The 13059-nt window shown below is 47.8% G+C and overlaps 1 protein-coding gene across 1 annotated transcript; it reads right to left on the bottom strand.

Moving 5' to 3' along the window:
• Positions 1-1330: 1330 nt before the first annotated feature.
• Positions 1331-12828, bottom strand: TKTL1 (transketolase like 1). Its single transcript, XM_069748407.1, has 14 exons — positions 12615-12828; positions 10960-11077; positions 10054-10167; positions 4525-4622; positions 4255-4446; positions 4049-4176; positions 3767-3960; positions 3525-3689; positions 3279-3435; positions 2868-2998; positions 2657-2740; positions 2469-2565; positions 2081-2200; positions 1331-1732 (listed from the first exon to the last, which is right to left on the bottom strand). Exons 1-14 carry the CDS (start codon positions 12719-12721, stop codon positions 1560-1562), a joined length of 1878 nt encoding a protein of 625 aa, XP_069604508.1. The 5' UTR covers positions 12722-12828; the 3' UTR covers positions 1331-1559.
• Positions 12829-13059: the final 231 nt, after the last annotated feature.

Below are 13059 nucleotides of genomic sequence, written 5' to 3'. Positions count from 1 at the left end.
GGCACAGCCTGACTCCCGGGACCCTAGTAGCCAAGCACCAGCTCCACAGGTACCTCTGCGCTGCGGACACCCCAGAAGCTACCCTATATGTCAGAGGCTGCTTCCTCCTGCTGCCACCTACACCGCGCAGTCCCCCTGCCGTGTGGTGCCTCCTGCCTCCCGAACAGGCCGAGGTAGGGGACCCCCGCTACCTGCACCGGCCTGCCAGGAGTAGGAAAATCTTAACTTCGACCCTCTTCTCAGGGCCTGTCTGAAAGAGGTTCCGCTGTCAGGGACAGGAAACCAAACTGACGTGGGAGAGAGGTACCGCCTTTTTATGTCTGTAGGTTTCCTGTCCCTGAAGGGCGGATCCCCTCTCTCGTTGTGCTGTCATGGCGACTGAATAAATATGGTCTGCAGCTGCAATCGACCAGGAGATATGAGGAGAGTGGCTGAACAATGATCTAAAAATGTGTTCTGAAGCGCATGCATGTATTGTGTACGTGTGGGCAAAAAGGCCAACACAATGGATGAGCAGCTGAGCTTCTGCCCGTTTTCGTGTATAGCTGGCATCAGGGCAAGGAGATAGTGGCAGGCAAAGGAGTGGAGAGAAAGTGCCTAGAAATCGTGTGCTGGGAACTAAGCCACCCTGAGGGTGGTGGCACCAGGAAAGCCCATGCAAGTGATTGGATGGTTGGGGGGGGGGGGGGTTCCCCCAGCTGTAGGAGTAGACCATCGAAGCCAAGACCAAGAAAAAAAAAAAAAAAAAAAAAAAAAAAAGGATTTAGAAACCCGGCAGCTGGGGGAGCAGGTCGACGAGGAGGCTGCAGTACTGAATGCTACAGCTGTAAAAATATAGCGCCCCATAGATTTTACAGATATCAATTGTGTCAGTACATAATATACAGCAATCACACAGCCAGGCTCAGAGTCATGCTGGCCCCATTGGGCAACATTAAATTTAGGCACAGTTTCCCTTTGAACAAGAGCAAGTCAGTAAATGTCCTCCCTAGCTGCACCATGTTTTTTTGATAGTTTAGAGACCCAACATTCAATTATGGCTCAAGTTGATAAATGGTGGGGGGGGGGAGGGAAGAGAAGAGAGAAACACACACTTGCCTTTTCCCCACTCCTTTGAGAGTATAAGTGACATGTGTCAAGTCAACTCCGCAATGTTAATTCAGAAGGTCTCAGCAAGCGTCGATTCATTGTCCAGAACCCTCAGGCCTCACCATCAGTGGTGGACAGATAGCACCGAATACAAGTGTTGATCTGATAACCCAACATAACAGAAACTTGGGCGCTGCTCTAATTTGACTCAGTTTTAGCTTTGATAAATCACAGTAGAACATTTAGACGAGTTTGCTTTATTAAGTGCACAGTGGAGGATAAACAGACATGGAATTCTAGAAGAGCTGTAGAAGCCAGCTCGTGCCACGTGGCATATGGAAATGTCAGAATTGTTAAACATGTATACACTGAGGTAGCCGACATGTTATGTGGAGGCCAGTGACACGGCTAGTATTAGACAGTGCTTTACACAGAAGTGCTTTTCTATGGCAGACAACAACTTCATCTGATTAATTTGCAAACGTGGCTTTTACAGCTTCCACAATACATTTTGCACTGATGCCGAACATTTCTAACAGCTCTGTAGGTTTCCCGCTGCGAGGTACACCCTTAACAGCAAGGCTCTGAATAACGAATCCAGGTTCTCCTGCAACAGCTGCGGTCACAGCGTCCCCTATACCACCTGGAATAAGGAGAGATTAGGGATTTAATGTAGAATATTAAGGTGCAGTGCCAGTTACTAGAGGGCAGTGCTGCAGGCTGATGTAGAGTGCAGGGTGAAACTACAGCACTGGTCCTGCAGAACGTGTGGAGTTTAAGGCAATGGTGCCGTCTACTGGCTAGAACTGTGAAGGACCATTTTATAATTCACTCACAAAATGAATATTTACGTACAGACACTTTGTGCACCCTAGGTGTGGCTGAACCCCTTTATTTTGATCAGGTTCAAGAGACCCATTCCCTTTCCAAGCAAGTCTGCATGGCTTAACAGGACGAATCAGCTTTAGGAAAGCACTGCACAACCCATTACCTTCTTTGTAGTGATCCTCCACGGTGATTATATGTCCGCCAGTAGCTCTACCGCTTGATATAATGGTTGCTGCGTCCAGAGGTTTAATGGTAAAAGGATCGATTACACGGATGTTAATACCTAAGGAGAATAGACCCATCAGTCAGTGCCATATTAAACAATCAATATTTATGCCAGAGTTGAGCATGCTGGGAGTTGTGGTTTCCCCATCAGAATAGTTGGAGGTTGACAGTGTGCCAAGTTATACTTCTAATCAAAGTATTGAAATTAGTGATGCAATTAACATTCCATGACTCAAGGGGGTGGGGTATGGCAGCAAGAATTTGTTAACTGCATGGCTAAAAAAAAAAAAAAATTATTTTTTTTTTTTAACACACACACGTCTCACCTTGTTTGGCGAGCTCATCTGCTGCTGCCAGAGCCTCATGCAAGGTGACGCCAGCACCAATAACCGTGACCCTGTCTGTTTCACTTTGACGGACGACCTGTATGAAAAAGGAAAATAAAGCAGTGTCTAAAAGATAAGAGGGTTATGGAGTGAGACACCAGGCCTTTGTGCATTTTTTTTTTTTTTACCTTTGCTTGACCAATTTCAAACTTTTCTTCCGCAGAATAGATTATTGCGGTGTCTGGACGGCTGGTGCGAATGAAACAGATGCCCTACAGTGTAAAGTGATGAGAAGTTACTGCAGCACATGTAAAGAGTGTAAAGAGCTGGACTAATACATTTCAGCCACTTATGCCAGGGGAAACATGAAGGGCAAATTAAAATGAGGGTAACACTTACTGGGGTGTTAGCTGCTAATGTGACGGCATATTCTGTGGAGACACCATCACTGGGGTAGAAGATTGTACAGGAAGGAATAGCACGGAACATGGCGAGATCTTCCAAAGCCATCTGAGAGGGTCCGTCCTCACCTGAAACACAGTAAACTGGTGAACCATGTGTGGTGCAACATAATGGAAGATCACCGAGTTATTAAAAGGGATAGATCTGCCCCTCGTATGTCTGAGACCTGCATAACCAGAAGGTTTTGGCAGCTGCATTAATTATGCGACATGTACACCATCAGCAGGAGTCAGGACAGATGCACAGTTCTTGCAGATTATGCAGGCATCAGATGTGTCACAGTGTAGATGTGAGCAGAGAGACTAGCTCCTTCAAGTGTAAAAAGAGTACACGGTTATGGTCACTCACCTATTGAAACACCACAGTGGGAGCCACAGAGGTTCACGTTGGATTGAGATATAGCGCCCATACGAATATGATCGTAAGCTCTACTAAGGAAAGCGGCAAAAGTGCTGGCAAAAGCAACAGTGCGATTGCGGGTAGCACAGCCCATAGCCACACTCACCTGGAAGATAAGTTTTTTTTTTTCTATTAAGACGTAAACTGCTTATTTTTACAGGCAATTTATAGTTCTACCCATTAAAGACAACTTACCATGTTCTGTTCAGCAATGAAGCACTCAATGAAACGGTCGGGATGTTCATTCTTGAAGATATCAGAGAAAGTGGAATTTTTGGTGTCACCATCAAGAGCAACAACTCTGTTATTTGCGTGGCCGAGTTTAGCAAGTGCTAGTCCATATGCTTTACGTGTTGCGATCTGCAAGGAATGGTGGAGTTTATATAGTCAGGAGACCCTTAAATACAGTTCTTATGTTACACCAGACCTCTGTTTACCTTGTCACCAACTTTGTAGCTTGGTGGGGTTGGCATCTTAATGTCGGCAATGGTAACTTCAGGAGCATCTTTTACTGGAGCTGCTGGAGTCAGGCTCTTATTAGTCTGGATATTATCCTGGATTTCCTTGATGATGGACTCCACCTTGTCTTTGGGCATCGGCTTCCCGTGCCAGTTATCTTGATTTTCGACACCTTGAAGACACAAATATTTCCTAGTCAGCTGGCTCAAACCTCGTCTAGCCTGGGGGTACATCCGATGCCATTGCTTCCAGGTACTTACCAGAAATCCCTTTCCCCTTGTAGGTTTTTGCAATGATTGCTGTGGGTTTATCCTTCACATTGGCAGCTTGCCATAAGGCACAGCACAACTCCTCCACACTATGGCCATCTACAACATAGGTGTTCCACCTGCAAGTGTATCAGAAGGCTGTAACACGTATGACATGTGCAAGTAAGCAGGTGTCTGCAAGAAGAGGGGCGACGTACCCGAAAGCTTCACATCTCTTCCTATATACGTCAGTTTGATGCTGAAGAGGAGCCGCCTCGCTCTGTCCCAGACGATTAACATCGAAAATGGCTACCAGATTATCCAACTTGTAATGAGACGCAAAAGCCATGGCTTCCCACACGGCTCCTTCAGACGACTCTCCATCACCCAGCAGACAGTAAACCCGGTAACTGAGAGGGGATAATATACAACAGTCAGAAGATAAGTCATTGTGAACTGCATCAGAGGAAACCTCAGACAATTCTTACCTGGCTTTGTCAAAGTGCTTTCCAGTGTAGGCCATGCCACATGATGCCCCCAAGCCTTGTCCTAAGGAGCCGGTGGCCACATCCACAAATGGTAGTTTCTGGTAGTTAAAAAGATAAAATGTCACATTCATGCAAACTAGCAGTTTGTAGATCACTTATGGTTTATTGAGCAGTCCAACAACCACCCATTGAGCAGGTGGTTGAACACCTGTTAGACAAGCGCACTGTTAAGCCCATGCCTCTTTTAAAAAGTAATTTGATGGGTAGGCAGTAACAGTCAGTGAGGTTGCACATTTGCAGACTGGTATATTTGTAAACCACTAGTAATTTTAAAGATCCAAGGGTGACGTTAGTCTGACTCTTCCCAGCACTGTTGCAAGCTACCATGTCTTTTCTGTGTGTGTACACAGGTAGAGCAGTCGGCCACCTGCAGCCGAGTTAGGAAGAGGTCTCGTCTCAGGCTGGAGCTGTAAGTTTCTTCTCGGAAACATTTAGGAGCATATACCTGGCCGCAACCAGACTGACTTTAGATGACAGATTCCCCAAGAATACATCATCTTGACATGCAATTTTCAGCTTGAAGTGAACAGCTCAGACTTCAAAATCCCTAGCGATCAGCTTTCTCTACGGAAAGTGGCAGCTAGCCAAGTGAATGGGAAACTTGACCTGTCCACATATTACAGTGTGGCTGGTTGCTTTTTTTGCTCTGGTGTATAGCAAGGTTCTTCCGTGTAGGATATATACTACTGTATATTAATATTATAGTTGTATGTAGAGATACACAGGCACGAATGCTCCTCCTAGAAGTTATCTGCCCATGATCACACACTAGTATGACATCCTACCCCAATGTTCAGGGAACACCACCATCTGACCATGCTTGTGTCTTCTCTGTATGGGCACAGCACACCACTGCCCAAAGCAAGCAACGCCAGATAGGTCCTTTAACAGTCAGATAATGGACCAGTAATGATGTCCCAGTATACAGGCTCAGCCACTGTGCTGTCTAGGGGAGACCTTGGTACCCTGTAATAGGTATAAGGTTGATGCTGGGACACATTTGCCCATCCTGCCATTGTCCCTTCAAATTACCCAAGTGCACAAATTAAATGGGTAAAGGAGTTTATGGCCACCACCAGAGGCGTAGCTAAGGGTTCAGGCTGGGGGGGGGGGGGGGCGCGAAACACATCTGAGTGGGCCCCCTAACCTGAGTAACGTTTTTTTACAGAATTATGGTAGTTTTAAACACTGTTGTGGGCATCTCAGTGGAATACTGTGCATTCCACATGGGCCAGATAGATTATATTCTGCTACATCGCTACACACGAATAGAATATATTTTATGCATAACATACATTAAATCATGGTTCTAAACCCCTAAATACAGAGCAGCCTCTTACTCTCATAGTGATTGCCTGTGAAGAAGACACTGAGCTTGAACTGCCGTGACCTCATCCCTGGCATTTTCTCACGGTCGTGATGTCACAGCAGTTCAGCCCGGCTGCGAGTAAACTCAGTGACGTCACCGCTAGTCATTGAGGCTGCGAAGGCAGCATCTCAGTCGCCAGTGGTTTACAGCTAGGACAGTCGCATCTTCGTACCGTCCCGGTTGCAAACTGTATATTCCCATGATATGGATTACTGCTTAGAACACAACGATGGACAGGTATGGTATATTGTTGGTTTGTGATTTTACTTTTATTACAGGAGATCGAGGGCTTCACATGGATTAGCCGTAACAATAAAAATGGTAAACTGTTTTGTTTTATTTCAAATAAAAGACTTTTTTCTGACTGTCTTTATTTTACATGTAGCTATAGGATTAGTAATGGAGAGGTGTCTTATAGACACCTCTCCATTACCAAGCTGTGGGCTTGATGTCACCTAACAAGCAGAGCAGGGGAGAATGATAAGAGCCACTTTCAGCCCCTGCTGCTGGGGAACAGCGCTTACTGTAGCACTGCTTCCCCGGTGGCTGTCCGTGTGGTACTGATGCGGCACACACGGATGGCACATGGTTGTTACACGTGTGCCGCACATATGGACATGGATATATCTGGTACCGTTTTTTCTGGTATCGGAAATAAATGGACGTGTGAAAATGTTATTGAGTGAGGCTGCACAGTTAGAACATGGCCAGGAGTATGCAAATCGCATATTTGTTGATATGGGCAATGGCGAATCCTTAGTATGCGAGATGTGACATTTCACAATTTTGCAACCACATAGGAGTATCTGCAAATTTGCAGCATTAGATCAGACAATCCCTTTAAGTAAAGTGCAGCTAGAGCCATGGTTATTGTATGGGGGCTTGTTGTATGGGGGCTTGTTATACCAAGGCTATGTTTCCATGGTCATGAAACCTTCCGGATTTGCTTCGGATTGGACGCTGCGTATAGCTGCAGCATCCAATCTGCAGCTTCCAGATGTTACAGCACAGTGGATGGGATTTTATGAAATCCCATCTACACTATGCATACAAACACCCAGGTGGCAGACCTGTGTAACCGGACATGCGGTGCATCTTTATAGACTGCAGCATGTCTATTTATCTTCCGGAGACGCTCCGTCTCCACAAGATGAATAACCCAGTCTATGAATACGATGCGGTCATTCCGCCTCTGTTCAATGAACACAGGCGGAATCACCATGCGTACAACAGGGGGCAGTGCTTTTGGCGGAGTGGTGTATTTGCTGCATCCAAAGCGCAGGAAATCCTGAACGTGGAGACAGCCTAACAGGATGGAGCTTATTATAAGACCTAAGCTGTAAATATAATAAGCCCCCTATCTCCACCTAGACAACTATCTACTATATAATTGTCTACGGGTCACTTCCTTCTGTCACGGTTATTCATTCGCTGATTGGTCTTGCCAGCTGCCTGTCATAGCTGCCGCGACCAATCAGCGACGGGCACAGTCCGGAAGAAAATGGCCGCTCCTCACTCCCCGCAGTCAGTGTCCCCGGTGATCTGCTCCATACTCCCCGCAGTGTCCCCTGCGCTCCGCTCCATGCTTCCTGCAGTCACTGTCCCCGGCGCCCACTCCATACTCCCCTCCGGTCACTGCTAAGCCTATGCGGCATCAATAGTAAAAAAGTAATGTTAAAAAAAGAAAAAAAAAAACTGCTATACTCACCCTCCGTTGTCCGCTTGCGCCTGCCGCCATCTTCCTTTCCCAGCGATGCTTTGCGAAATTACCCAGAAGACCTAGCGGTCTCGCGAGACCGCTAAGTCATCTAGGTAATTTCGCAATGCATCCTGGGAACGGAAGATGGCGGCAGCCGCGCGCCCATCGACACAGCGCCGATGGATCCCAGGAGGCGGAGAGACGGGACGCTGAGGAGCAGTGACCAGAATGGTATGTTAAACTACAAGGGGCCCTCGGATCGTTAGGTAAGTATATGTTTATTTTTTATCTTTTAACCTGTGACATACGTGGCTGGGTAATATACTACGTGGCTGGGCAATATACTACGTGACTGGGCAATATACTACGTGACTGGGCAATATACTACGTGACTGGGGGCCCTCGGATCGTTAGGTGAGTATATGTATATTTTTTATTTTTTAACCTGTGACATACGTGGCTCTGTGCTGTATACTACGTCGCTGTGCAATATACTATGTGACTGGGCAATATACTACGTGGCTGGGCAATATACTACGTGGCTCTGTGCTGTATACTATGTCGCTGTGCAATATGCTACGTGGCTGGGCAATATACTACGTGGGCATACATATTCTAGACTACGAATACCCGATGCGTTTTAGAATCGGGCCACCATCTAGTTAGATAGCAGGCCCCCTACAGCGACACCCATCCCGCACCCCAACTCGGCTCCCACTCTCACAGTAACATACTAATATCATGTGCAGTGTCTTGTGCTTTATTTAAAAGAACGAACATTCCACTTCCACAGCAGCCCTTACATTTATGAAAATGTCCGTCCTGAGTGACTCCTGTCCGTCAGTGTGACTTTGTCCAGGGACCAGGTGGCAGGCCGGGCACTATCTTGGGCTCTGTCCTGGCACAATAAGAGATGCTGCTGCTGACTAGGACCTGAGAAGAGTGTGGACCAATAGGAGCAGACCTGGGGCGGAGCCATCTGCAGCACTGCCAGCCTGTCAAGATACTATCAGGTTAGCAGCGCTCCAGCTCCAGCCCTCACTGTGCGCTCGCAGTGAGACTCTGCTATTGGCTGCGGCCTGCTCTGCAGCGTGCAGAGTCTCCATCTGTGTGGAGACCAGGCAGCAGCGCGTCCCCATGTCTGGACTGTCAGAGAGCCGCGGCCGCTTATTGCTTAACACTGAAGCGGCCGCGGCTCTGGATGGGTCATGGGTGGGTGGATGGGCCCCTCCTCCATCATGTGACAAGTTCAGGCCTGGGGCGACGCTGCAGCTTGCGCTCCTGTGTGTCTGGACTCTGGTGTCGCTGTCTGAAACATCAGAGAGCCGTGGCCGGCTGCCGCTTATTGCTTACTGACAAAAACGGCCGCGGCTCTGAGTGGGCCCCTCCATGTGACTGGGCCCGGGGCGATGGCCCCCTCTGCCCCCCCAGTAGCTACGCTACTGGCCACCACACAAACCCAGGTCTGGGGTGGCATTATGTTTCAGGATTCTTTCGTCTAGCACAACATTTCTCTGGTTAAGACTAGATGAAAGCATGGATTACCCAGGCGTGGCATCTGCAGAGTTATTGCAGGGTAGAATGGGGGTCGTTTAATTGCTTCTGGAGGGACTTTTACATGTATTGTTGTACAATTTTTCAAGAGGTGATGTTGTCAGTTGGTTGTATTGGATAATGGGTAGGGGACTGGGGAAGGGAAGGTTTGTTATGGGGCAAGGGTCCCGTTTTTGTAAAATGAAAACGTATTTATAGGTTTTGTATTTGTTGTACCTGTCTGGAAAATTTGTCATACTGTCACTGCATGTCACACTTTAATAAAATTTATTATTTTTTTTTAAATCAAAAACAGATGAAGGCAATAAAGCAAGCCATCTGCGGAGCTTTCTAATGCCAAGTGACTTCCTTCATTCATGCACAAGTGTCTGATGGCAACTACGGTTAGTTTGCAATGACCCTGCTGATCTAAACTCCTTTCTGTAGCATCTATATAAGGGCAGAAGATGGTTTAAAAATGGCCAGCATATAGCTTCCGGGGGTGTAGAGGGTGCGTTTGCCCCAGGGCCCTACTGATAACTGGTTAGAAGCCCACTCAGATGTTTTGCCCCTTGAACCAAACCCCTAGCTATGCCTCTGGTGGCCGTATGAAATCCATGTCTGCCACCAGAGCTCAAACTTCATCTAATGACACTACCTGTGCATCCAATCACAAGCTGTGGAGTCATTGAGTCATGTTCACTTGCTTTTTTTGGATTATGTCCCGAGACACTAAAATCATGTACAATTATCACATTTTAACTGATACAAATTTGGAAGTTTACAGAATAACCAACGCTTGTATTAACATCTTAGGATAGTGGGTAACAGATGAGGTTATGCCAGTGTAGATGTGCCCATTACATACCGGTGTAGGATGTCCTTCCAGGTCACAGTCAATCTTTCTCAAGTTGAGGAGGTCCGATTCCTTGATGTAACCAGCTTCTACCCAGGCTGCGTACAAGATGGGTGCAGCGTGACCCTGAAAAAGGGACAAACCATGAGAACTGGAGAAGTTGTGCCGCTAGTGCTCTAGTCATGCATAAACCACAGCACCATGGTACCCGAGATCCAGCACCAACATGCCTGTATGCAAGAAGGGACCTGGTGCACCCCAGCCCCTCCATTTGATTATTCACCATCTGGAGATGTCGCACCAGCCCCACCTCATGCCTGGTGATCAGTAGTAAAGTAAGCTGCGGAGACACTATCACGTGTTTCTCAACGCAAGCAATGAATAGCCAGGCCTTTCCCCGGGAAGGAACAACCACGGGAAGGGCAGCATCCAATAAAGGAAAACCACCTATGCCAAGCATGGAATCCATCCACAGACAGCTGTTTCGGGGTTTTTGCCCCTCATCAGTGTGGAGTAGGAAACTGGCTATTAGGAGCAGTGCCTAGTAAAAGGCCTAGTAATAGCCAGTTTCCTACTCCACACTGATGAGGGGCAAAAACCCCGAAACAGCTGTCTGTGGATGGATACCATGCTTGGCATAGGTGGTTTTCCTTTATTGGATGCTGCCCTTCCCGTGGTTGTTGCTTCCTGGGAAAAGGCCTGGCTATTCACTGCTTGCGTTGAGAAACACGTGATGGTGTCTCCGCAGCTTACTTTACATGCATTTGCATATTTCCCATAAGGGATGGGGGCAGTGTTCTGGATCACTGCGTTGAGAAACACGTGATGGTGTCTCCGCAGTGTTGGATGTTTTGGTCTCCCCGAGGTCATTCATCTGTACCTGGTGATCAGTAGTAGGCACGGTGCGGTCATCCTCACCTTGGACAGAACAAAGCGGTCGTTGTTATAATTGCCGGGGTCGGCCGCATCGTATTTCATGGCGTTGAAGAAGAGGACAGACAGGATTTCGGCAGCACTGCAGCAGGATGTGGGATGCCTGTCATGAGGAGCAGAGCACATTACACAGTCACCAAATTATCTATAACCGTATGACATCTGACACTGATTATAGGGAGGGGAAGGATCTCCTGAAATTGGTGAAGTCAGATTTGGAAGTCAATGGTGGAGGTTGGAAAACATCTAAACCCCTTTGGGACAGCGCAGAGATTTCTGACAACATATTTTACGCTAACCAACTGATCTATAACTCATTTTGCACAAAATATAAAATCCTCTGAGCAGCATCCAATGGGGTTTGACAAAGCATAAAAACAAATCTTCAGTGTCCTACACTTTGTATGTACAGGTAGGTAACCTATACCTCCCCTTTTTCTTCCATACAGTCTGTCCTGTGCATAAGGGGGAAACACACTCCTGTACCAGACCCACAATAAAGACTGTTCCCAAATCCTGGTCTTCATGCCCCCCCACATATAGGACTAGGCTGATCATACACAGGCCCGGTGTCTTAGCCATTTAACTACACACATTTTTTTGGCAGCGACACCAGCCCTAGCTGCACCCACCAGACAGCTGGCAGAGCATACAGTCACATGGGAGAAGGATGATCCCTGCTGTCTAGGAAACTTTTCCTGGAGGCACAAAGTTATAAGAGGGAACGTAGATCCAGAATGAGCCGTCACAGGGGGGACACGGACAGCTATGTCCCAGGAATTGGAGGCCACTCAACAAGACAAAGCTACAATAACGCAGTGCCCATACACCTGACACTGCCAGCAGCCAGACACCCCCATGTACATGCACGCTCAGCCTGGCTGGTCATACTCAGTGTGTAGATGACAGCTCGTCTACTGGGGGGGATAGAGATCAGGAGGTCCCAGTGATGACACTGCATCAGGCTCCACATATCAAGCTCAGGTCTCAGCCACCATCCTGACCCTGCACAGCCCCTGGAGGACCCCTCGTGTGTACAGCATTATATTAGAATCTCTGCCCTGTAATAAGGCTCACTTTCTCTCCAATTCCCCTGTACCTGATCCATAAGCCAAGGACAGAAGAGAATATTTAACCTTGTACTGCAACATGGGAACTTAAAGAGCCCTTCACAGCTAAGATGAGCCTGGTGGGGAGGGTGGTGAAGGGTCACAATGTGTAAATGTCAAATGAAGCCCCCCAGCCATCTGCATAGACACCAGGGGGCACCCAGACAAAGGAGCCACGTGCAGCAGGAGTCTGTAGTCAGTGATCTGCCAGGAGTGGTGTGCCCCTTTAAGAAGGAGTTGCTGCTTCACACTGTAGAGGCCTGCTGGAGCTGACACATTAACCCGTCACATCCCAAAATGAAGATGCAATGGCAGAGAGGATAATTAGGGGTTAACATTTGCAATGCGGCTCTATCACAGCATGGAGCAGAGACTGCGCCCCCCATGTGTGCACAGGACACGTGCTGCTGGGGGCTACAACGCCACAAGTGGAGGTCAGGCAGGGGGGTGTGATACAGGCCAGCACGTGTGCAGGGGCGACCTCCAGAGATAACGCATGAAAAGACCCCGCACACAGATGAAGGGGCTCACCCGGAGTTGGAGGCGCATGTTGCCCGGATGGAGTGGATCCTCAGCCGGTTGGCCACGTCTCTGAGGGCCTGCAGCTCCTTGTCCTCGGGCTTCTGGTAGGTGTCCATGCTGGGGATGGCGGCGGGATGCTTCTCCTCCAAACTGTGCAGTGGCTGCTGCTCACACCAGAGGCCGGACTTATACGGGGCCGCCCCAGCCCCTGCACGGAGGAAGTGAGAGCAGCTGAAGGGGGAGGGGCCGCTGTGAGGAGGAGCAGGGACCCCACACACACCACCCACTGGTGACCAGTCACCCCATATACAGGTCCTTCTCAAAAAATTAGCATATAGTGTTAAATTTCATTATTTACCATAATGTAATGATTACAATTAAACTTTCATATATTATAGATTCATTATCCACCAACTGAAATTTGTCAGGTCTTTTATTGTTTTAATACTGATGA

Source organism: Ranitomeya imitator, chromosome 2, assembly GCF_032444005.1.
Source record: "Ranitomeya imitator isolate aRanImi1 chromosome 2, aRanImi1.pri, whole genome shotgun sequence".
Taxonomy (NCBI): domain Eukaryota; kingdom Metazoa; phylum Chordata; class Amphibia; order Anura; family Dendrobatidae; genus Ranitomeya; species Ranitomeya imitator.
This window is presented reverse-complemented; position numbering and strand designations above follow the sequence as displayed.

Bases quoted from the DNA above. Each gene is read 5' to 3' on its own strand.
- TKTL1 (XM_069748407.1), bottom strand. From the start codon at position 12,721: ATGGACACCTACCAGAAGCCCGAGGACAAGGAGCTGCAGGCCCTCAGA. The intron at 4,447-4,524 runs GTAAGAATTGTC...ATCCCCTCTCAG, and splicing joins AAGCACTTTGACAAAGCCAG to TTACCGGGTTTACTGTCTGC. The intron at 4,177-4,254 runs GTACGTCGCCCC...ATACACTTGCAG, and splicing joins AAGAGATGTGAAGCTTTCGG to GTGGAACACCTATGTTGTAG.